The 26,661-nt window shown below is 37.7% G+C and overlaps 1 protein-coding gene across 1 annotated transcript in view; it reads right to left on the bottom strand.

Annotated features, from left to right (window-relative positions):
* Window positions 1-26,565, bottom strand: part of pdcd11 (programmed cell death 11) — a 35,695-nt gene extending 9,130 nt beyond the window's left edge. Inside the window, 27 exon segments of the mRNA XM_079813236.1 lie at window positions 948-995; window positions 1,075-1,255; window positions 1,416-1,515; window positions 2,750-2,839; window positions 2,919-2,997; window positions 3,143-3,205; window positions 6,347-6,834; window positions 6,926-7,038; window positions 11,631-11,783; window positions 11,883-12,096; window positions 12,424-12,594; window positions 14,126-14,323; window positions 14,439-14,564; window positions 14,859-15,110; window positions 19,456-19,602; window positions 19,693-19,753; window positions 19,846-19,930; window positions 19,933-19,960; window positions 21,087-21,296; window positions 21,597-21,704; window positions 23,581-23,756; window positions 24,084-24,192; window positions 24,751-24,912; window positions 25,017-25,184; window positions 25,891-26,028; window positions 26,138-26,250; window positions 26,485-26,565. Coding sequence (XP_079669362.1) covers window positions 948-995; window positions 1,075-1,255; window positions 1,416-1,515; window positions 2,750-2,839; window positions 2,919-2,997; window positions 3,143-3,205; window positions 6,347-6,834; window positions 6,926-7,038; window positions 11,631-11,783; window positions 11,883-12,096; window positions 12,424-12,594; window positions 14,126-14,323; window positions 14,439-14,564; window positions 14,859-15,110; window positions 19,456-19,602; window positions 19,693-19,753; window positions 19,846-19,930; window positions 19,933-19,960; window positions 21,087-21,296; window positions 21,597-21,704; window positions 23,581-23,756; window positions 24,084-24,192; window positions 24,751-24,912; window positions 25,017-25,184; window positions 25,891-26,028; window positions 26,138-26,236 — 3,767 coding nt within the window. The 5' untranslated portion in view covers window positions 26,237-26,250; window positions 26,485-26,565.
* Window positions 26,566-26,661: the final 96 nt, after the last annotated feature.

Here is a 26,661-nt window from a genome sequence, read left to right as displayed (position 1 = left end):
ATGTAGTGACTTTTGTTAGAAAACAAAACACGTGTTGAATTTCTAAATGGCCACATGCTTAATTACAACATCACATGAGAAAAATACAATAAAATAATGAAAGAGGAAAGAGTTTGAAGATTGAAGGTTATTTTAGGAGTCAAGTGTACAATCCTGAGGTTTTTTTGTGTACAATTAAAAGGAAAGTGTAATCAGAAGCATACAATACATTTTACATTTGGATTTGTACCAAGCAGCTATATAAAAGTTCTTATCTTAAAGGGCTAATTCACCCAAAAAAGAAAATTATACCATAATTCCTCAATACATCCTAGGAATATATGACTTTTTTTTTCTTTCAGCATTCTTTCAGAGATATAAAACAAAAAAATCTTGGCTCTTCCAAGCTTTATAATGGGAGTTAATGGTAATTTTGAAACCCCAAAAAAGTCGCTTCACTTCAGAAGGCCTTTATTAATCCCCTGGAGCCGTATGGATTACTTTTATGATGGAGGGATGCGCTTCAAAAAAAAAAAAAAAAAGGTACCATTCACTGCCATTATAAAGCTGGGAAGAGCCAGGATATTTTTAATATAACTCTGTGTTTGGCTGAAGGAAGAAGAAAGTCATATACACCTACGATGGCCTTTAAGTAGACAACTGTAATTATTATTAAATTGCAAATTGGACTCTTATTGTTACAGCTACCATTTATTAAAAATCATTACTATAACTTTACTGTCAGTGTAATATTTCTTTAGGTAATGTATTAACTTTATTTGAATTTCTTGTCTGAGATACCATCCTCTTGTAATGAAAATTAATAATCAATAAAAACGTAACAAAATCAAAATAGAAATGATGAAAATGTCTTCATGTTTCAAAAATGAAAAGTGATTGCTTATGTGATGGCAGATCTTCAACCAGTGTCATCTCATTGTGAAATGACAATTCATGTGACCATATACCTGGAGGGACGTAATGAAACGCTGAAGTTCTCCACACACATTAACAAACTTCACATTTTAGAGCTTCATTGCAGGAAAAGCCCTTAAGACATTCATCATAAACAATTCCAGCTAGGTCATGACTCACCGGACTAGTTGGCCCCGTTTGTACGGCTCTAGTGGGTCGTCTGCGTATGCATCAGAGAGATCCGTCACCGAAGCAAAACCCCAATTCTCAAATGGGAGTTGAAGACACAATCCCTGGAGGTGAGTCTCAACTTTCCAAATCTTCGCCATAGTGACCATCCCTGGCTCCAGCTTGTACATCCCTACAGCAACAGCACACACAGGAAATGCTAAAGAGACTCGAGGGACGACTGCAACGTGCGTCAGAAGTGCAACATCAAGTGCAATGTGACTCAGCGTTTGTTATAACATGGAGAAAATATGAGCTAGGAAATGACTCCAGATAAAACGAACAAATATTACCTGTGAGTGACAGCCGAATATGCTTGCTGGAACTAACACCAACAACCGTCGCAGAAAGAGTCTGTCCTGCTTTAAAAAGCTTATCTGGCTGATTAGCTTGCTGTGGGGGAAACAAATTTATAGAAGTTATAGCTTGTTTGTTACCACATTCATTTAAAGAGGACCCGCTATGTCCTTTTACAGAGTCTTGATTTAGTATTTAGGGTCTACTAGAACAGGTTCTCCCACATCATTTCTCTCAAATCTTACATTGTCGCAGCACCTCTCCTCCCAGTCTGTCAGTAACGCTGTTTAGTTCCTGTCTCTTTGAAGCCCCTTCTAAAAACTGTGCTCTGATTGGTCGGCTGGACCAGTGTCTTGTGATTGGTGAAGCACTTCAAGTGTGTTAGGGAAATGTCACGCCCCTTACCATAACGGAGTTTCAACACACTACTAACTCAACCAGGCCTTGCCCCTTTATTTTTCGCATGCCTTGGGCGTGAATTATTCAAATGAGGAATATTGTGACGTAGGGCTTTAACGATTTGACCAAAAATAAAAACCTCGATTAATTGAACATTTTACCTCGATTACGATTAATGAACAGTTATTTTGCTTTTTTTTGGCTTTCCTTTTTGGCCCTCACAAGGTTGAGTAAGTTCCTGATAAGGTTTTTACTGTAAATATTTTCTACTATTAAAAGGTGGATTTTTTTTTTCTAAACGTAATTTCTTCCGACTGAAGAAAAAAAGACATGAACATCTTGGATGGGAAGGGGGCAAATAAAATATTCATGAAATTTTCATTTTGAAGTGAACTAACCCTTTAAATTCAAAATAACTCCAATAAGTGCAATAACCAGCTCAAAACATCTCACATTGGGTTAATGTGGGTGTCTCTTCTGACCTCTTGTGGAAAAAAATAATAATATAGCATGATATTTTGCCACTAGATAGCCTTATGGCTCTATATGGAGCAAATAAGCTATTCTGCTGGGTCCTGAAGATTCAGAATTCATTCAGATACACATGTAGACATTATAAAATATTTTTTTGCCATTCATTTTGAGCATTTTTCAGGTTTTTCTATGTATACTAAACAAGCATTCCAAGGGGTCAAATTGACCCGCGAGGGAAGGATGTTACTTTCTTTTTTATTACAACCACAAACTTCACAAATCCAGTCAATTTTTTTGTTGTGTATTCGTGGCTCAAGTGCGACAAAAGTCCTGAGGTCTTGGACCACTCCGATGAACAGTCAATTTTTAATAAATAAAAAAAAAATTACCAGAGGGAAGGATGAAGGTTAAAATGCTGAATTTAAGATGCAATAAAAACAAAATGGTAGAGTCTCACCCCAGGTTTTTGAGTCATGGCTAACAGCTCAACTGTTCCAGTGATGTTGTGCTGCATATGAACTTCTAAGGTTTTTGTTTTTTGGTCGTACTGAAAAACAACAAAAATTAGTTCAACAGTTCAAGCAGTTTGAAATTCTATTTGCTGCTCTTTAGATTATAAGAGTTACCTTTGATGTGAAGCATATGACTTTATCTCCGGGTTTGTAGTTTTTGTAAACTGACTGTTTGTCATCAGCGTTCAGTGTACTGAAAAAGAAAGGGTAAATTAAGGTCTGCAGTACCACCAAATAACACAATAAAACACACACAGACAGCAAATGTTTGATGCAATTGTTGCCATATGCAGCTTGCTCACATATATTAAGGTATGGAGAGCTGCTGCAATGTATACCTGTGCAGAAGACTGAGTTCAGGAACAGAAACAGCGTAGTTGGGGTGAGAGATCGGCAGGTACCTGTTGAAAGAGAATATTTTATGAGAATCATCAACTAAAAAAATCAATGCTTTGCCAAATTAAAATTCATGCTTCTCAAATGTCAAATAAGAGCATTTCAAAAGTCCATAAAAGCTGACATTATCACTATAGCACCAAGGAAAAGTATTCATCAACAATTTTGGGCTACAACACTGAATCCTGCTTTTATGTTTTTGACACTTGTGAAGTTTTAAAGAGAGTAAAAATAGCCTTTAGCAAGTAATTAAAACTTAAGTCTGACTCTGCAACATTAAATTGTGTTTTAAATTACATGAAGTCAAGAACTCCATGAGGCAAACATGTGGCATATCCCTCACATTGAGCCACAAAAACTAAATATGAACGGAGCAAAATATGAAATATTATGGGTCTTTGGAAGATATACTAATAGAAAAACAGTAAAATAAACACTCATAAAACAGCTAAATTAAATAAAATACATTTAAGCATTTAAAAACAAAATAAAAAGCATTTGAATAAAATGAAAAACAAAAATAGAATAAACAAAAGAATAAAAAAAAGCATTTAAATAATTTAAATAAAAATAATACAACTAAAAACACCAAAGAATCTAAAAAAATAAAACAAATACAATTTAAAATAAATGTATAAAGTAAACAAAGAATTTAAATAAATGAAAAACGAAATAAAATATTAAAATTTTTGGATGGAACACAAACTTCACCGCTGGCTATAAAATTATGTAAATAAAATTTGGCTGCCTATACAATAGAAAGGCAAAATACATTTTTAAATCTGTGCAACCTGATTAGAGAAAGCGGAGAAAAAAGGCTCTTCTTTTGCCTTTAGGTAAGAATAGGTAGGAAAACTTCAACACCCATAATGCACTGGGCATATTGCCACCCAAAGCCACTCCCATCAGTCTGCTATGGATACACTTGCTAGTGTCATGAACCACCTTGCTTTAGTAGGAAATACTTCTTAGTAGGGGTGCACCGAAATTTCGACCGCCGAAAATGGCATTATCGGTTTCGGGCCGAAATAAAACAAACAGCCAAAAAACGTAAGCTGAAAATGAATATCACCCGCCCCTCCCATCCGTGCGCAAGCGCTTAGGCTTCACTCACGGTGAGCTGTTATCAGGCGACGCGTCTGCCTATCAAAGATGAAGCATGTCAGCGGTATGAGAACAAATAGAGACGTATCCAGCTGAACTACCCATAGCCAGAAGCGACAATCCCCTTGACTACTGGCGCGCAAACGAAGGCCGCTTTCCATTGCTTGTGCGGATTGCACACAGGTATTTAACAGCCCCAAGCAGTGTTGCCAAGTCCGGGATGTTCTTCCAGGTCCGCGGGTTAAAGCGACCCCAATTATGTGATATTTAGACCCAAGAATGCGAATTTTAGCAGGCAACCCTGCCAAAAAAAACAAAACACATTTTACCCCCCAAATGTCATTTTTCCCGGAGAACAGTGACAGACAGTGAGAGACTATTCAGTGCAGCATCTCATGTTCTTAATGAGAACCATTCTGTGATTTTGTGTGCAGTTATTCAGATAATTGTGGATCTTTTTTTGCTGTTAAAAAACTATTTTATTTGATGGAACATAAAACTTGAAGAATAATATTATTTGGTATTATTATTTATATTTATTATTAAAAATATTTTATGTTTTGTTATGTAACTTAATAAAAGTTTGATTATTCTATTGGTTCGTGATTTTTTCATTTCAGATCCATTCCATTCAAGCTATATATATATATATAATATATATGCGTTTTTAAAAGAAGCCATTTTCGGCTTCAGTTTCGGTTTTCGGCCAAGTGCATCCTACATTTTCCGTTTCGGCCCAGAATTTTCATTTCGGTGCATCACTACTTCTTAGCAAACTTTTAATCATAATGGTGTCGAGAATTTAAAGAGTAAATGTTTAGCAGGAGTGAGTTACTTTAGGTTTCCAGTGATGGATTCAGTGCGTTGTAGGCAGCAAAGAATCGTAAATACGGAGAGAACGCAGAGAAGAACAATCAGAAAACCTCTGTGTTTAGTTGTCATCCATTCTGAAATGTTGACTACAGTGTTTTTGGCCAAACGGAGGGGAAAACTGAAAGAAACTGTCGTTCTCGTCAGATCCACCCAAAGCAAAACGCTGTCCCGTACAGGTAAGCTGTTGCCACACTGTTCCATTTTTAGAGTAGACAGTATGATACAGATACCCTTAAAATAACTGTTCTGTTAATAACCCGATCTGACTGTCCATGGACAGGGATAGAAAAATTCGGAAGTAAAATCTGTAGTTTTCACAAAAGCATTGGAGCTGTCAAAAGGCTTAAGGCCTGTTCACACCAGGACGATTTTCATGCATGTTTATCGCCGACGTTTAACCCCATTTTTTAAAAACCTCCTTGGGTTAGTTTTTTGGTTTTGGTGCGGCCTTGTAAGACAAAACAGTCTTGCCGAGCACACACTGATACGACGAAGAGGAAGTAAGTAGACAAAGAAGACGAGCTGCTAATGCTGCTTGCCAGACAGCAGGGGCGTTTCTAGGATTTTCATTCTAGGGGGGCTCAGCCCCCACTGAAGGTATGGGAAAAAAAGGGTCCAATTCTCACTATTAACTAGTAGCTTATTAGTATGCATATTAGGATATTGCCTGCTTATTATTACTTATAAAGCAAATATTAATGCCTTATTCTGCATGCCCATATTGTACATCCCTTAATCATACAATGTAGGCAGGTTTATAATCAGTGATATCCCAAATGTGAGGCAGTTAGGGTGGTTCGGGGGCTTGCTCCCCCGAGAAAATGTTGATTTCCATGATCTACATATGTGCATTTTAAGCAAGTGTCAGAAGCGTAAAGTGGCGCAGCACCACCTTGTGTACCGGGAGCGCCATCTACTGAATTTGCACGTTCACTCGGCGCATCGCCAGTGAAATTTAGCTTCGGTGTGAACACAAAAACGAGCCGTGAAATGTCTCGAAAAACGCTGGCGATAAGTGCACGCGATAATCGTCCCGGTGTGCAAAAAAACAAACAAAAGATTAATTTCTCGGCCCAGGTAACACTGAGAACGTTGTACACTACTGAAATTGTAACAATACAAAGCTGGTTGAAATCGGCAAAGTTACACTTTAACGCCGCTGTATTTACTTGTGTCCACGAACTGTGCGCCCTCCAATCACTCTGGCTTCGACCTTTTGCCCGACCTTCAGGGATGATGTTGGGAAGCTGCCAACCGCGGGAGACTCCTCTATCTCAGACATATGGATATTTCCTGTGATCCCAGATGGTAGCGTCACCAGCACTTCCATGGGCTTCAGTTTCTTTACTGTGACCGTCATCACTTCCCCAAGAACGAGGTCATGGGATGGACCTTTGCTCTTGGATTTAGTCCGCTCCTGTTTGGCATTAGGGGGCTGGAATGATACAAGAGGAAGTCCTCCTAATTCCTCGCTGCTCGGGTCCTCCACGGTCACTTTCAGACAGGAACCAACTGAAAACGTCTTTGAATCCACTATGTTATTTAAGTGAATCCGAAGGGGAATGATAGTCAGGTGACCAGTGTCATCCAATGAGATGACAGCAAAGTCTTTATCTGTGTACTGGATTGTTGCTGTGAGACTGGAGTCCTCTGTCAACTGAAAAACAAAAAGGATCAACTTTAACAGGCCTTCCTTTAAATTAACAAGTCAGATGCTGTGGATTTTCAGAGCTCTGTGTTGTAATTACCGTCTTCTTGATCGTGATCAACTTTGGAAGCAGCGACACATGGACCTCAGACTTTAAAGGGTCGACATGGAGAATCACTGCGCTGACTTTGCAGCCCGGAGTCACATTCACACCTGAAACATTTACACAAATCTAGTTAGGCGAGATCTAGCAAGTTACCCATCCATGTAAAGATCTGCACATGCACATAAACCACTTTTTGAAGTTTTAAAAGACAGTTTATATGCTTTTTCACTTGATGCAGATCCAATAGGAGTATCACTTCAACAGGAACCGGTTCTTTTTGGAACCATTTAAGACATTCAGTTCTAACAGAAGTTCTTGAACATTTCTACTCTTCTGTTGATGCTAAACAGTGTTGTTCTTGTAAAATAAAACTATTAAAAATGGTTTTCAGTCATTGAAATAAAGCTGAAACATATGAAACATCATAAAAATATTAGATTAAAAACTTAAAGGTAGGGTAGGTCAGGGCTCTACGCTAACATTTTTCTTGAGGAGCACTTGTGCTCCTAATTTAAAAAAATTAGGAGCACAGTCCAAAATATAGGAGCACTTTCTGATCAATAACACGCATTCCAATTATAACTTTCCCAGGATAATCTTTGTCCCTTTAAATTAATGTCCAGGGGCATTTTTACCATTATAAGAGCAATGTTTTCTAATCTTATTAAATGTATGCATCATCTTTTGGCAATTTCTTCAATTAAAATAGAAATTTTGTTTTTAAAATGTTAATTTAAACAATAAATTCAGTTAGAGCAATAAGACACAACCAGACTGTTACCAATCAAATTAAATCAGCATCAAAAGATCAATCTTTGCACTGTAGAAGTGCCACAGCAGCTCTATCTGAAGTGCTGTTTAGACACATTTACATAGATTTAATGCAGCTCATGGGTGAATAATGTTGTATGAATGTTTTAAATATAACTTTTTGAATTTAGAAATGGGCTATGTACAAGTTAAACTGAAACTTAGTTAAAAGCTTTATATTTTAAATAAAAAGTCCATGCAAAGTATAAATGAAAATAAAACCGCCAGTAGGTGGCGTCAAGTCTTATGTGCGAGTCGTTCATTCAATCGTTCAAACGCAGATTCATTCGAATCAAACCGCTTGGAGATGCGCAACGTTCTGGTGTAGTTTCCCGAAATAGACAGTATTGTGCCTAAAACGTTGTTAATTAATATCAACTTGTCTATTGGACTTTTGTACAAGATCACGTCAATACTCGGAGCAATAGCTGTCCGTAACTTTATGCGCTCTGGCGCTTAATAAACAGAATTGCACGCGTCTCGCGGAAGAACATTGCAGCCGGAGCTACTTCTCTCTGTTTGCGTCTATGGCGAGTCACACAGGGACTGTGCTCCTCCGCAGCGCTGCGACCCAAACTGGAATTAAATAGTCAGAATGTAAACACTTATTGTATGTGTATCGTAGTGATTCAGGGTAAGATAAAAACACGGTTTGGTAAATGGATTCATGATGTACTCACTCATATGCATCTAGTCATTTGTATGGACTGCAGCTGATACAGATTAAATCAAGCACTCATACAGGGGCGTTTTAAAATGATTTTTTATTAATTCATTTTTGGTGGCATTTTTGCCCCAAGCCCCTGTTAATTTCCGACCTGGTTTATGATAATCCAAATGTAGTATTTCTAGTTAATTTTGGTTGCAAAGAAACATCAGCGCGAGGCGTCTGGTAAGCGCGCATGGCTGCGTCACACACGTTTTACCTGGTAAACAATCTGTGAAGTGTAGTCCGTCGCACACGTTTTTTGCTCATGCTCTGCTGACAAAAGGCATGAAAAGCAGTTGATTGCAGCACGAAACGCAACAGTTGCTCAGTCAGTCAGTGTTGATGCACTTTGGCAGTTGTAGTTTTTATTCCAATTGTATTATACATCTATTCATGAGAATCGATCGGGTCACTCGCACCGGTGCGCCTAAATATTTTTTCACAGTCGCACGCAGTCATTTTCAGGCGCAAATGCGCACAAAATGGGCGCTATGTAGAGGCCTGTAGGTAAGAATGATCTAAAACACTTTTGTCCAAATTTGTTTAAACTTTCTTTATATGTCAATACATAATTAAAATGTAAGTACTCTGAAAAAGAGTATAAAAATCGAGTGACTCTAGACTTTTTAATCTGCAATCCGAATTTTAGCAGGCAGCCCTACCAAAAAGACACTTTTTTAACCCTAAATGTTTTGAGTAGCAATTGGGCAGATTTTGTTGGGAAAACCTGGCAACCCTGGCGCACGCGTTTGATTTGAGGAGTTCAAGAGGCTGTATTTCTGCTGGACAGGTAATCTTTCATTTTGATTATGCATTTTTTTTGGTTTATGTTTTCATGAAGCATGCATCACTAGCACACGTAGCTGCCTAATATAGCTAACATAACATTACTTAGCATAAAGTTACAATGTTATACACTTAGCGAGCCATTAGTAGAGATGATAAATACTCAATATGCTTAGCTCAAGTTGATCGCTGTCGTATTGAATTTCGCAAAATGTAACTTTAGATAACAAAACGCATGTGTAAAAGCTAGTACACCACATCCAGGAACTTTTTTTAGAACTAAGTTAGCTTTAGCTACTACCCTCTGTCTAAACTCTTTTACCATGTTCACCGGGAACTTTACCTGCACGTTTATTTCGGCCCTTGGTTTGTTTTTATATTCTCTACCAATGTTTACTGATGTTTTTATCTTGTATCTGTGTGTGTCGTAGACACTGTGTTGTGTGTGTATTTTAAACTTTACCAGTATCGTTATTCTAGCTTGATAGTGAGTACTAAAAGACATCTTATTTGTTTATATTCATAATGATAAAGTTAGATTTATTTATTACATGTGATTCTGACATGATGTCACTACATGCACTTCTTCTCCGCTCGTCTTAGGTAAATAATGCGTCTTTCACCTGAGCTGATCGTGGTCGGCGTAGCGCGTTCATGTGTTTTGGGGGCGTGGCTTTGGAAAGAGCCCAGAAGGGAGAAGGTGGAGTGAATTGAAATAATGAGCAGTCTTTAAAACAGTCGTGAGAGGTCTACAGACACTCAATTTTTATTCTTTCTTTTTCAGGGTACTTACATTTTAATTATGTATTGATATATAAAGAAAGTTTAAACAAATTTGGAAAAAAATCCTACCTACCCTACCTTTAAAATGCTTATATAATTATAAATGCTGCCCTATGCAACGAAGTGAAATATGTTTATGTCCTAAAATGACTAAAACTGAAATAAAAGCTAAATTAAAAAAAATATATCTTTTAAAAAGTAAAAAAAAAAGCACAATTTCTACAACTAAAATTAAAACATAAAAAATAAACAATTCAATATATTAATATGCTATAATGGTTTATAAATAATATTTATATAACACTTAGGGTGTGTTTACACTTGGTCCGCTTAGCGTTCACATTGTCATTTTAACACGGATTCTAAAGATACCAAACCTAAAGGCATAGGGATACGCGACAGAACTTACTAAACATCCAAAACAATGCTGTGTGCTGGATAAATAAGCTCGCTTTAAGTGCGTAGCCTACATATGATGGTATTTTGACCAGCTGAGAACTCGTGAAATGCTTATAAATTGTGTAAAGGAGTCAAAACAGCGGCAGGAATCCCTCCGTCACACGTGAAGATCTGCTGTGAGGAGACTCAATTCTGACGCCTGTGCCGAACTGTGATGGGCAACATCACGACGATGACGAGAAAAAACAGGTATGCTTGAGCATTCTGTCCTTTTTAGGGTCGCATCTTGTGACATCCTGTCCTGTTTTTTTGGTTTGTTTACATGTCTTTGGTCCATATTGTGTTCATATTTCAGTCGAACTGCACGAGAGTTCGTATGGAAGCGGATCGAGACCCATCTTTTCAGTGCTCTCGGTCCGCTTGTTTGGTGCACACCAGGGTTTGGATGGCAGCGTTCACACTTATTCCGCACTAACAGAGCAATCGCACCAGGGTTCGTTTTAATCCAACCAAACATGCCAAGTGTGAACACACCCTTAAAGTCCCAGTGAACCGGAAGTTGCAACTGATTTTATTTCAGTGCTGTGACGCATTTCCAAGTGAGACGGAATATTGAATAGAGGGCAGGGTTTTACTTCAGCGCTCCTCCTCTCCATCTCTCACTCATAACAGACTAACGGTTAGAGGAGAGTGGTTAAGGATATTCAAACTCAAGCCGTCATCGGAAAGGGAACGCCATTCCAGACCGGAAGTTACTTTCAGATTTTGATTAAAGATTACCACGGCAAACTATTTTTTTTCTGTGTATTAACTTGCACGGATTAATTGTTCACCCTAAGACCTGTAATGTGTGCTAAAGTAAATAAGATTGATTTTGATTTCATGAGGACTTTAAACACTCTAGATACGAAAACTCTGACATTGTTTTTCAGTCTGATTTTTTTTTAAAAGAAGAAGAACAAATCAGTTATGAATCAGTCAAAATGTTCACAAATCAGTCTCGAATTCAAACCAGTTTGAATCCCCTAACGGCTCAATCACTGAATCGGTTGCAGCAGTTCTTGACTGAATCAAGTCATGTCAACTTGAAATGGACCGAGAACTGCTATTGAGTTGTGTTCTTAAGAGCAAAAGTTAAAATGAGTGTAATTACTAGTTACTAGTAACATTTGGAGTACAGAACTTTATTTTAAAAAGAAAGGCAGTCCTCACCATTTGTGTGGAACTTTGAGGCCAACACAGTGGCTTCACTGAGCTGATCTGAGCTCAGCGTGACTGAGCCGTCCTCTTTGGTATCTCCCACTGTCATCTTCATTTTATCTCCTAGTGATACAGCAGAGAGCTGTTGTAGGACGTCAGACTCCCCTGGAGACGGACAGAGAGTTGGATAACTTGATTAAAGACACTAAAATATAGTATAAAGGGCAGAAATCTTTCGTTGTTCATCAGAGCCTACACTCGTACCTCTGGAAGTAACAATCTCAAAGATGTCCTTCCTTTCCTTCAGACCCTGGATCAGCATGCCATTAGCCCCTTGCTCCAAGAGACTCAATTGTGACACCCTCAGGCTGACCAAAAACCTTTGCTTTTCTTCGTCCAGATGGGTCACTATGGCAACAACCGTCTGGCCGATCTCAAAGACGGCTGATGTTTCTGTGATGAACTGGTCAGCCATTGCCTACAATGAGATTGAAACACATCACATCTGCACTAGGGATATGTCAGACTAGTTGAGTAAACAATACTGCTAAGCGAGTCCATGTAGTTAAATGTATAATTACAGTGTAACAAAGACACCTTATAGGTTTGGAACAACTTCAGGATGAGTAAATGATGACAGAATTCTCATTTTTGGGTGAACTATCCCTTTAAACTATTTGACTAATCAGTTATAAAATCTGTTTAAATGTTAATGACATTAGTTGTGGCACCCATCCCTAGTCATCACCAAAAACGTGTCATTTCCACACAAAATACTATCCAAACGACCAAAATGCTAACATACATCTTTAGGAGCGAGGCCGAAGAGTTCGTGTGGGAAACCGACGAAGACTCCATAAGGCATGACGTTCTTCACCCAGCCCAGCATCTGCATCCCCACCTGGAGCTCAGAGAACTGCTGCGGGATGTTGCCGTCCTCCAGACAGGCCCTCAGAAGGGGTTTCTTTGTGAGAGTCTGAACAGGACTAGGTTAAGAAGAACTGAACGGTATGCAGATTAAAGCTGCAGGATTGTGGATGAATTGAAAAACAATTTTTTTGTGTTTGAGTTAGTGAGTGTGTCATTAGAATTAATTATTTTGGAAAAAACTAAACTGTTTGAATGAATGATTCAATGACTCGCTCATAAAGGCTGTTTCTGAAATCGCATACCTCCCTACTAAATAGTAGCTGAGAAAAAGTGTGACAAAAGTAGTTTGTCCAATATTCACAGTACTCATAAAAGTACCCGTATGACCTAATACTGGCAATATTCTGAAGTGAGCATACGATGGACACTACTATCCCATGAGGCCACGGGACAGGATTTATGAAAGGAGGTGAATGACAACATGAAGAATGTAGTACGTCCGGATTACATTCATACTACACACACTCATACTATATAATACATACTTATTTAGCGGTCTTGAAGTAATTACTTATTCAAATTGAATACCTACTCAAGAGAGTATGTGATTTTGGACGCAGCCAACAACTTCACTCGTTTGATTACTGGATGAATCAGCGTTTTTTTAGCAAATCTCTTCAATGAATGAAACAATGACTCACAAAGACTTCACTTGTTTGATTACTAGATGAATCAGCGTTTTTGAACGAATCTCTTCAATGTATGATTCAATGACTCGCTCACAAATCCTTCACTTGTTTGATTACTAGATGAATCAGCATTTTAAACTGAATCTCTTCAATGACTCACAAAGACTTCACTTGTTTGGCCCGGTCCCAAATGGCAACCTAAACCCTCACGGCCTTCCTCCGGGTCCGCACTTTCACAACGTAATGCCGCTTTGACTGCCAGGAAGAAGTCTACTGCGTAACCCGCACCAGTGCTGGCTCGGCAGAAGTGGACATATCGACCTCAAAGGGGGTGCTCGCGAGCACCCTTCTGAGACCCAAAAATTACAAATGGGACACCCTGCGGCCTTGTGGACTTAACGGACACGCGCACGCAGCGGCCATTGTAAGTCCACATGACTGAAAGTGCACATGAAGTGTGCCATTTGGGACAGGGCCATTGATTACTGGATGAATCAGCGTTTTTGAACGAATCTCTTCAATGTATGATTCAATGACTCACTCACAAATCCTTCACTTGTTTCATTACTGGATGAATCAGCGTTTTTGAACAAATCTCTTGAATGAATGATTCAATGACACTTTTTTTAAACTGTCACTTGGCGACACCTACAGTGTAACGGCTTAATTGAAACAATTTGAAGTGCCAAGTTACTTTAAAAAGGTGATTCACTCTATTTTGATCACATCAGTGTTTATATCAAAACTATAAACTTCTCAGTTCTATCTATACAAACCACTCTCTCTGGTTCAGCGCCAACACAGATTTGAATGTTTGCTGTGATCGTACTTTTCAAAGTTTTAATAGACAGCCAAATCAATGTCATTTAGGCATAAGATAGAGATTTTTTTTAGTTGCTAAACGACTTATTTTTACTGCCAACGATAAGAATGGTTGTGTGAGGATACAATGCCCTTCTTCTTGTTCTTGCTGAGACACATCATATTAGAGATGGTGTCACCCTCCTCCAGCGCCATCCAGAGGGAAAAGCAGTTGGACACATGGTCAGAGAGATGCACTGTGGGTATGAAAGCTGGCGCCTCCTCAGGAACAATGGAGACCTCCAGACCATCCAGGACTTTGCGGCATACTCTTGCATTGGCTGCCTTAATGGGAAATGACATGGAGAGATATATGTAGCTACTAATGTATTTTTTTTTTTTTCATTTTCCAGTGGTTTGCAAAGATAACAAGTATAAAAAGTTGTTTCAGTAAAATTACCTTTCCAACCACAAAGCTAAATTTCTCAGTCTGCGCCCCTTTTATATCTCCCTCAGTAACAGCCTTGAAGGATAAACATAACTTCTTATTTTCCGGGTCACACCTCAAGACTTTGGCCTGGACAACCTGCAGAAAATAATTAAAATAATCCCACAAAGTGTTAATTAGTGTGAACTGAAGGTGAAAACACTTCAAGAGACAGAAATGTGTGACAAGATACAGCATTTTATTTTAACTAAGCCTTCACTTATTTGATCAAAAATACAGTAAAAACTGTACTATTGTGAAACATTATAATTTAAAATGTAATTTATTCCATGACATTACAAAGCTGAATTTTCAGCATCATTACCACTGAAACCAAAGTTAAATTATTGTAACTAGATGCACTTAAATATCATTTTTAAATGCTGCTCTGACCTGGCCCACAAAGAAGAGACCTTCTGGATTCTCCACACGTTCTGTGGACAGCTCCGCCACAGGAACCAGACCCTTCACATCTCCATAGAAGCGAACGATGCAGCCAAACTCTTTCACACATACGATGAAGCCGTGAGAGATGCGGCCCACCCTGGCATCAGAGTAGGACTGGAAGAGAGGGAGTGTGGACTCAACAAGCGCCTTTTTCCTGGTCAGGATCAACCTCTTATGGAGAACATCCATTGACAATACCTAAAAAAAAAATCAGTTAAAATAATTAGAAGAAAGGTTACAAAAACAGTTTGTAGTGACTGCCCAGACTGCATTAAATGGGGAAAAAGTGCACAAAAAAAAATGATAAATGTATATGTATATGTATATATATATATATATATATATATATATATATATATATATATATATATATATATATATATATATATATATATATATATATATATATATATATATATATATATATATATATATATATACAGTGAGGAGAATACGTTTTTGAACACCCTGCTATTTTGCAAGTTCTCCCACTTAGAAATCATGGAGGGGTCTGAAATTGTCATCGTAGGTGCATGTCCACTGTGAGAGACAAAATCAAACAAAAAAAAAATCCAGAAATCACAATGTATGAACTAATGAACTATTTATTTGTATGATACAGCTGCAAATAAGTATTTGAACACCTGAGAAAATCAATGTTAATATTTGGTACAGTAGCCTTTGTTTGCAATTACAGAGGCCAAACGTTTCCTGTAGTTTTTCACCAGGTTTGCACACACTGCAGGAGGGATTTTGGCCCACTCCTTCACATAGATCTTCTCTAGATCAGTCAGGTTTCTGGCCTGTCGCTGAGAAACACAGAGTTTGAGCTCCCTCCAAAGATTCTCTATTGGGTTTAGGTCTGGAGACTGGCTAGGCCACGCCTGAACCTTGATATGCTTCTTACAGAGCCACTCCTTGGTTATCCTGGCTGTGTGCTTCGGGTCATTGTCATGTTGGAAGACCCAGCCTCGACCCATCTTTAATACTCCAACTGAGGGAAGGAGGTTGTTCCCCAAAATCTCGCAATACATGGCCCCGGTCATCCTCTCCTTAATACGGTGCAGTCGCCCTGTCCCATGTGCAGAAAAACACCCCCAAAGCATGATGCTACCACCCCCATGCTTCACAGTAGGGATGGTGTTTTTGGGATGGTACTCATCATTCTTCTTCCTCCAAACACGTTTGGTGGAATTATGACCAAAAAGTTCTATTTTGGTCTCATCTGACCACATGCCTTTCTCCCATGACTCCTCTGGATCATCCAAATGGTCATTGGCAAACTTAAGACGGGCCTGGACATGTGCTGGTTTAAGCAGGGGAACCTTCCGTGCCATGCATGATTTCAAACCATGACGTCTTAGTGTATTACCAACAGTAACCTTGGAAACGGTGGTCCCAGCTCTTTTCAGGTCATTGACCAGCTCCTCCCGTGTAGTTCTGGGCTGATTTCTCACCTTTCTTAGGGTCATTGAGACCCCACGAGGTGAGATCTTGCATGGAGCCCCAGTCCGAGGGAGATTAACAGTCATGTTTAGTAGGGCTGGGTTTCGATTCAAATTTCAAGAATCGATTCGACTCCGATTCTCAAGATCTTGAATCAATTATCATTATTCGATTCGATCCGATCTGATCTGATCCGATCTTCGAGATTTAGATAAGTGTTTTTTAAGAAAGCACGCTGAAGCGGCAGGGACGCACCCTGTACGGCTTCGGAGGATTAACGCCTGAAATCAAGAGAAACCACAATCTGCCAGATCGCAGCTTTTAGCGTTTCTGGAGTTTTCAAAGATGCCATGTTCGTTGTTTTAATGTCCTTCCACCTCGAATGCATGAATTCAATGACGCGGCAAATTAAAATTCACGGGGAAAATGTAAGCCTATTATTAAATCGATCCTCTGAGTTACGGATCGATCTTTAGAAATTAATATGAAAATCGATTCAGAATTGGTGAATCGATTTTTTCAACACAGCCCTAATGTTTAGCTTCTTCCATTTTCTAATGATTGCTCCAACAGTGGACCTTTTTTCACCAAGCTGCTTGACAATTTCCCCGTAGCCCTTTCCAGACTTGTTGAGGTGTACAATTTTGTCTCTAGTGTCTTTGGACAGCTCTTTGGTCTTGGCCATGTTAGTAGTTGGATTCTTACTGATTGTATGGGGTGGACAGGTGTCTTCATGCAGCTAACGACCTCAAACAGGTGCATCTAATTTAGGATAATAAATGGAGTGGAGGTGGACATTTTAAAGGCAGACTAACAGGTCTTTGAGGGTCAGAATTCTAGCTGATAGACAGGTGTTCAAATACTTATTTGCAGCTGTATCATACAAATAAATAGTTAAAAAATCATATATTGTGATTTCTGGATTTTTTTTTTTTTAGATTATGTCTCACAGTGAACATGCACCTACAATGACAATTTCAGACCCCTCCATGATTTCTAAGTGGGAGAACTTGCAAAATAGCAGGGTGTTCAAATACTTATTTTCCTCACTGTATGTATATATATATATATATATATATATATATATATATATATATATATATATATATATGTATATATATATATATATATATATATATATATATATATATATATATGTATATATATATATATATATATATATATATATATATATATATATATATATATATATATATATATATATATATATATATATATATATATATATATATATATATATATATATATACATACAGTGAGGAAAATAAGTATTTGAACACCCTGTCAAAAGGGCTGTCAACGCTAACGCGTGCGATTAATTTAAAGTCCTTAACGCATTAAAATAATTTAACACAATTAAATTACAGAAGTACGTGAAGTTGCCTCATTAACGTAATTTTCGTCACGCAGTTAGATGATGTTAGAAATCGGGAGTTTATCACAATCACACTGAGCATCTACAGCACCTGTAACTCTGGTAGGAAGAAATATCCATTCTTTTACCCAATTCTGCTTCTCTGTTTGTGATCAGGCCATTTTAAGCTGTTAAACTCTGGGAAAGTTTTCAGTGATCCAGCAATCAAAATCATTCACACAGTCCAAAACAGTGCTAATGTAAAGAAAGTCAGGCTGATTACATCAGACATATCAGAGAGAATAGAGACTCACATTGCGTTTTTAGTGAATTGTTCGTTCCAATGTGTGCTTTGCTTTAAAAAAAAAAAAAAACGAGCTGTGGTATTCTGTGATTGTTTCTGAAGAGCGCAATTTTGGTCGTACAGTAAGCGCTCGAGTGTCTGATGCACAAACAACAAACCGTGTATGGGGAAATAAATACAAATTGTGTTATATATATATATATATGCATTTCATGAGAACGTGTTGATCTATAAGAGCACATTCACCGTTAAAAGCTGGAAAAACAGCCAAAACTGACAACTCCGCAGTGAGTCATGGGCGTAAGGGCAGAGCAAGTTTGTAATGCCGCTGGTTTTGGGTATTTTTTTAATATAAATTATTTGTAATAGAGCAGACAATGAGTTTTTAATGGGTTATGTTATAGCCCTGCTTGTTTTTATGAAATATATGTATTGACTGCATGATCATTTCACCGTATTATGTACTGCCATGCAAGCCACAGATTTAGCTGGTGCGAGCCGCGCAATGAGTAACAAAGCGTTTGATTTTGACGTTTTTTTGGCGTCTCCATGTGGTCCTTTTCGGTATCGCAGCTTGACGTCTAAAATGAAAACAATCTCGTTGTTGTTGCTCTGTAATATATATATACACACAAAGTGAATTCTGAAACTTTTTTTTATGTAAAGTCTATTTTTCATGGGTGCTTAGGTGTGTATAAATGTATTATATATGCATTATATATGATCCTTGAAGCTTGCAGAAAATACAGTTTTATGAGAATCACCCTTCAATCTGATTGTTTACTTTGGATATAGCAAACTATGACAAAACCAATGCGTTTAATGAGATAAATGGCATATGATTCATTTCACGATGAGCGTGCGATTAAAAATTAATCTATTGACAGCCCTAATATAGGTTTTTTTTCCTTTTTACAGAAAATAATTTAAATCAAGCATAGGGTTAGCTCGCATCAGCTGATCCGCATCTACCCATATCGATCCCTAACTGCCAGTCATCTTTGACGATAGTGATACTGACAGAATTATTGTTGAGCTGCAGGTTTAGGTTCACTTAAGTGACTGCATTTATTCTTATTTAAATAAGATGAATTCAATTATTTATTTTACCTGTTTTAACCTGACATTTAAAAAATAACTAATTTATTTTATAATTAAAAATTATAATTAAAAAATTTAAGAGCTGTAATCACAATACATTGATTCCGCGACATTTTCGCTTAAGGTTATCAAACCATCTAAATCTTATTCCGGCCCATGCCTCATAGAAAGTAACATTATAAATGTCTATACTGTCACTTCTGGACGGTAGTGTATAAAGTTACAAAAGCTTTCTTTTTCAGATACTGCATGACTAATAATAAGAAAAAAGAAAAAACATTATGACAACTTTATCGTCTCTGGTTAAACAGCCTCACCCTGCACTTGACTTTCAAACCCTCATAAAACATCTTCTCTGGGTTCTTAAGGACGACATCGGCAAGGTGAATTCTGGGTATCATTCCTCTGATGTGGTCCGTTACCCTCACGAAAACGCCATGTTCCTGCAAATCCGAAACTTTACCCTGAAACCCAGAAGCAGCATGTTATCGCCATTACATTCATTGTTTTATGTGACATTTGCTGAAGATTCATTTATTTTTTGTCTTGCCCACCTCAACAATTTGTCCCACTTTGATGTCTTGATATCTGAAGAAGGTCGTTGCAATAGTGCTCCTATAAAACAAAATAACAACACCAATCATAAAACAAACTGTCCACCCAGAAGAACACTCTAGAAACCACATAGCGACGGCATGTCAACCAACCTACGCAGCGTGGCCAGGTGAATTTGCTCCATAGGACTGTAATCTATGATCCTCAGAGAGTGTTCAGACTGGGACAGCAAGCGGACTCTTCTGATGGCTCCTTCATGAGGTTTTTCTACATGCAAAAAGGAAATAAAATGCCATCAGACTCACATGTGTGTAATAGTGAAACACTGCTTCATGAAGCTTTGAAACATTTGCAAATCGTTTATTTCGAATCAGTAGTTCGTAGCTTGTACTGAACTCGCCAATTGATGTGATTTCAACAGAAGTTAGCCTGTCATAAGTGTTCAAATCATTCAAAAATGATGAAAGCCTGTGATTATAGAGTTGTAAATATGAATTTGTTTCTTACAAAATGCATTTTTTCGCTTCAGGAGGCATTTATTAACTCCCTGGAGTCAAATGGATTACTTTAATGATGGATAGATGCACTTTTTGGGGGCTTCAAAAACAAGGTACCATTAACTCCTATTATAAAGCTCGGAAGAGCCAGGATATTTTTTAATATAACTCCGATTATGTTTGGCTGAAAGAAGAAAGTCATTACACACCTAGGATGGATTGAGGGAGGGGTAAATTATGGTATAATTTTCATTTTTGGGTGAACTATCCCTTTAACTGATCTTGGGTTGGTTTTATAATGCAGGTTCATTTTTAATGAATTTTATTACTTATGGTGGTATAATACAAAAACGAGAATTATATTTAATTGCTTCTAATTACGTACACTGCCAAATCCCTGCCTAATAACACACAAATCAAGCACTATAAATGGATAAAAACACTAATTTTACAGAACCTTCATATTTAATGTTTAATTATTTTAGATTACATTTAATAGACTAGACTTTCATGAAAACATTGGCAATTGGCTTGTAAAAGGCCATAATACCAGGGTTATTAAAGTTAACTAAAAACAATAAAAAAACACTTAATGTTAACTGAAATTACAAAACTTAAACACTTCATTTCAGCAATCTGACAAGATGGCAATAAACAAAAAACAAACTATATTAGAAAAATATATAATCAAAATCATACAGCAAAATGACTAAAACTTTCAAATGAAAAGAAATCCAAAATATCACTGCATTATACATGAGTTTTTCCATTGCATTTACACCAGCAGTTGCCGCCAGCCTTTAGTGTTCGAACACTTCAAAACAATGAATCATTTTGCAAAGCAACTGGTTGGACTGATTCAGAGTCAAAAAGCTTTGTCACTCTCCCATACTCACATGCACAAAGGCTCTGGTGTCATCAGGCATCTTCATCAAGGCTCCTGAGTGATGGTGCAAATCAGTCATCTTGCAGCCCTGCACCACCTCACCCACCCGCTGACTGACGTACTCATCCAGCACAGCGCCTCCTGGTGGCAGGAGATGGCTGCGCAGGGACAAGCTCACATGTCGCGTGGATGGCTCTACATGCAGAACCCGTGCCAGGACCTGAAAAGAGTGGGAAGATGCAGAAAGAACCTAATTAATGACTGTTATTTTAGTACTATTTATATACTATTGCGGTTTTTATTAATATTTTAAATTATTGAAATTTTATTTACTTTTTTGTATTATTTTGTTTTGTGTTTTTGTCACTTTTATTACTTTTTGTTTATCTAAAAGGAGTAATAAACAGCATTTTTTTTTGTTTCCTGAGGTGCACTTATGTTAGTATGATTTATACATTAGAAAAGGCATTTTTCCAACCCTGATTTTGAAGCACTATTTCTATGGTCTTTGGACTCGTACCTCCTGTCCTTGGCTGTAGGTCGACGCCTTCTCCTCATCAAGGTGCAGAAAATCAACCACTCCGGTGAAAGATGAAAGAAATGTCACGATAAGCCCGTGATGAGTAACCTGGCATGACAAGACAGTGGACAGCTATATTAATGTCTCAAAGGTAAATACATTGATCTAAAACACTTGTAAAAATGGAATTCAACATATAAACAGATCATATATGAACAGTCGTACATTAAACTAGGATAGGAGGAAGTATTTTAGGATTGACCATAGAGTACTACTGTGCCCACCCACATTTTCAGCAGCGCTGGTTCAGGAAGTATTTTCTTCATTCATTTTTCCCATAAGGATTTATTAAAAACACTAAAGAGTGCTTTTAATTAGGGGTGTGCCATATCATACCATCCACGATAACACCGGTATACATTTTTAAATGATAAAAAAAGTGTCATATTGCGATGTCAATGATATAGCGGTGCGATGACATATGGCGATTTATGTTCCCTAGCGTGCACAACAACACCACCTGTCTGAGATTAAGAGCAGGAAAAGCAGTTTCACTGGTCTTGTATGTTCTGTATCATCTTAGGAAACTCTGGCTCATACATTTTTGAACTGAAAACGAGTGCTGTTTTATTAAGTCCAAATACAGCGCAAAACTCTGTTGGGAGGGAGTAATTTGTTAAACAATCTTCAGTAGGATGACATATGACGTGTGATGGCGTGTAATGGTGTAGTAGTGGTGTCCCATTTCTTAGGGGAATATTTTCACCCCTACGCCTTGCCACTCTGTTTCAAGGGGCAAGGGGAACGGGTAGGTGTAGGGGTAGGGGAAGGCGAAGGGGTATAAAAAGAATTGGGTGAAGAAGTCATGGTGTTGATAACAAGTGTCTGTGCTCATGAATGTTTGTGTGTTTGCGCAGCGCGATCTACGTGCTCTGTATGCAAGTGACGTGTGTGTGTGTGTGCAGCGCGATCTCCGCGCTCTGTATGCGAGTGACGTAGGCCTATGTGTGTGTGTTTGTGCACTTAAATGTTTGTGTGTTTGCGCAGCGCGATCTACGTGCTCTGTATGCAAGTGACGTGTGTGTGTGTGTGTGTGTGTGTGTGTGTGTGTGTGTGTGTGTGTGTGTGTGTGCAGCGCGATCTCCGCGCTCTGCATGCGAGTGACGTAAGCCTATGTGTGTGTGTTTGTGCACTTAAATGAAAACAGCGCATTAATATAGAACGGTGATTCAACTGACTTGAAACTATCTGTCCATCAAACGAGTTTATTGCACACCTTCCAACCAATCAGACTACTTAGTTATTGTTACATTAAAATGCTAAGGAGTTATGTTATACTTTTACTTAAGATTTCCAGGGAAAACACTACCAACTTGTGCCATGGCTACTTTTATTTAACTTTGCTTACATTTGATTGCAATTACAATAAAATGTTGTTCCATATATATTTTCTCTATATCGTCATAAATATCCGTATCGCAAATATTCTTGAAATATCGTGATATAATTTCGAGGCTATATCGCCCACCCCTGCTGGTTTAAAGCGTTCTACAGCATCATGGTTAATGTAGTTTTTCACCACAAATTGCACTGTTAAACATGATTATTTTAAACATGAGTTGAAATTACACTGACTGACGGCTTCAAAAGAAGCAAATATCACCAATTTACCACCTCGTAGCTCACAGTAAGGCTGATTTTAAAAGTACAAAAAGTTATCGTTTAAAAAAAAAAAAATGCATGGAGTTTTCACGTCCGGACACGACTGTAGTACTCCATTACACTTGTGGATGTGTTACATCCAGCTGACTTACCAGGGTATTTTTAAGGTTCTTAATTTTTATTCAAGTAATCTGACCTCATTTTCAATTAAAGACTTTTCTTATACCATTTAATATAGGAAACTCTGAATGGCCTTCATTTTGATAAAACTGAATTGAACACTTTGTAAGGCTTTTTAAGGCCCTGCAGGGAGCCTGCTTACCCTCTTTACACGCGCGCGGATCAGAAGTCCAGGCAGAAGGGTGTCTAGAGTCCATCCATGCTGAGCTGTAGCACAGGCCTTTGCGAGAGCCTGGGGATTCTGGGACAGACGCAGCACACGTCCATCGTTCTTGACTTCCTCTATCAGGACCGACACGTACTGACCCACATTCATATCTGAGATAAACAGGAAACATACAATCATAATACTGCACTTATCCTGACAGCTGTTATGGTTTGTCTTATGACGTAACATATGATATAAAAGGTAAAATTGTAAATAATATTTATGCAGTTTATTTTTAATATCCTAGGACTAGCTCAAGCCATACTTGTTTTGAATGACATGAAGACGAGTAAATTATGGCAATTTTATTTTTTAAGTGAACGACCGGTAATCCTCTTCCATCCATTATGATGTGGATGATTCATTTTGTCACTAAACTATGATAAAACAGTTTATTCACAAATGTCATGTTGCTGTATTTGCACCTGATTCACTACCTTGTTTTGACGCTGTGCTCTTTTTGGGCAGGAAAGCTTTAGTGCCACCGATTCCGATGTCAACCAGGTATCCGTGATCTTCCACGCTCTCCACACAACCACTCAGAGCCTGAAGCGTTATGAGGGTTTGATCTTAGTTCACAAGTGACTTTTACTCATTAAAGATTCAGCAAGAGCTGGGTCATATACACTACCATTTGTTTAAAGTTTACAGTCAGCAAGATGTTTTTTTTTAACAAATTAAAATGTATTTAGCAAAGGCACATTAAATGGATCAAAAGTAACAGTGACTACAATGTTTCAAAAAAATCAATTCAGCAAAGGACTCTAAAAAATGTATCACAGTTTCCACAAAAATATGAAGCAGCACAATAATAAATGTTTCTTGAAATTCAAATCATCTTATTAGAAGGATTTCTGAAGGACCATGTGACTGAAGACTGGAGTAATGTGAAGTTAGTTACCGTGTTTACTTCCTTTTCATTCATATATTTTTAACAATTTATTTGTGAAAAATACTATAATAGGATTTCAGAATGCAAGTAAAATAAATACGAAAATATAAATATATCAGCTTTATATTGACTATCGTCCACCCTGCTCTCGAAGTCATAAAAAATATCAGACTACCACTATTTATAATATTAAAGAAAGATTGCAAACTCACCATTCCAGGTTTCAAAGTGCCTGAACTCAACACCTTGTTAACCTCTTTTGGGTTGATTGACACTTTAAGACTAACATGACCCTCCTTACGGGAGTCTAAAGACGACACAACACATCTGACCAGCATTCCCGGAGTAAGTAGTTGCGAGAGAGGGACGACTTCCTAATGAAGAGTAGACAAACACAAACAAAATGCATTAAACGGTTACATATACAATAACTTTTGCATATGTTTTTACAGTTTCCTTCCTTGTGCAGCCGTGTTACCTCTAAACTGTCTTCAGAGTCCAGTCTTTTATTAAGAATATTGGTGTAGGAGTCACAGATGTTGTAGATTGGCAGGTAACCAACGAGACCGCTTGGGAGAGCAACTACCAACTCAAACTCTGACACTTCCTTCACACAACCCAGCATCAGAGTGCCAATCTTCAGATTCTAGACACAGGAATTGGGAAAAAAATCAGACTCAAGTGCAATGGCATGACTTTTCTTTGATTGCTTGTTTTAGAAATAATAATAATAATAAATATATATATATATAATATATATATATATATATATATATATATACACACACACATAAATAAGGGGTGTAACAATATATCACATCACAATATAACGCAATACAAGAATGCAACAATATGTATCGTGGATAGTGATAATACGTATTGTGTATAGTTTATCCCCCCACAAAAGGTTCTAGTGTCAGTACTACATTAAACTACTATATCTAATGTTAAATATAATGTATAATAATGCAATGGGGGAATATTTTGGGGTAGTGATAATGCCAAATGTCTTATGTTTTCAGAAAAAGTGTCCTACATTATTTTAAATACATCTAGTTAGCAACAGAGTGCAAGCATATTCGTCTAAAATAATTTTCAGCTTCAGAATCATGAATATTTTTATTCTGGTGTCATCATTATCCTGTGCATTGGGTTACCAGCACCAAGTCCAAGTCTATTCATTTCCAGCCCAAATGTAACACCACATTTATCATTTTAAATCAACAGTAACTTTTTTTGTTACCTTGGAGAATCGCAATATCGTATTGTGAGTTCAGTATCGTGATATGTATCGAATTGTGACATGACAGTATCAATACACCCCTAATATATAGATATATACACAGAATTACCCGAAGATGAAGAATTTCCACATTAGTGGTAGTATTAAGTTTTAAATTCTCTTCATCCACTTTCTGTTTTTTAGGTTGTTTGTCTCCATCTTGTTCCCCATCAATCCTCTTCTTCTTTTTAACCACTGTTTCACGTGTCTGAAAAATATTCATGTACATTACACTTATAACAAGCTGTGCAAGCAACTGTGTGAACATTGATCTTCATTAAAATCGCTGATAGAAGTCATAATAATCATAATCTTACATCAAAAAGATTGTCCACTTCATGTGTCTTAACGTGTTTGGGTTCAGTGGTCTTCTTCTCTGCACCGCCACGGGGGAAATCTTCCTCTATAGATGCCATGCTTTACCATTTACCTAAATAAAAGGATTTCCAATCACGCAACAATGAAACATATTTGTATTACTTTTATTAACATTAATAACCGCAGTTCATGTGTCTGCTATTTAAACTGACCATGTCGACACATGAGAAACACAACATATAACGTTACCTGTACTATAATACAACGTATAATCAACATATTCCTGTTATTTACGCACCATAGGTCATTAACCCCCCACCGGTAACAATAAACTGATTTTACTCACGTTTTAAAACTTTGTGTAGATCAGTGTAAAACGCTCTCATGCAAGTAAATCTCACATGTTTCTCACAAGCGTGCAATCCTCACGACCCGGACGTTAACACCGAGAGGCGGGACTTACAATTGCAGCCAAAAGACAAAGAATCAGCCAATAGGATGACTGGATTAATAGATTGGCGTC

This window comes from Gobio gobio (genome assembly GCF_949357685.1).
Source record: "Gobio gobio genome assembly, chromosome: 3".
NCBI classification, from domain to species: Eukaryota; Metazoa; Chordata; class Actinopteri; order Cypriniformes; family Gobionidae; genus Gobio; species Gobio gobio.
This window is presented reverse-complemented; position numbering and strand designations above follow the sequence as displayed.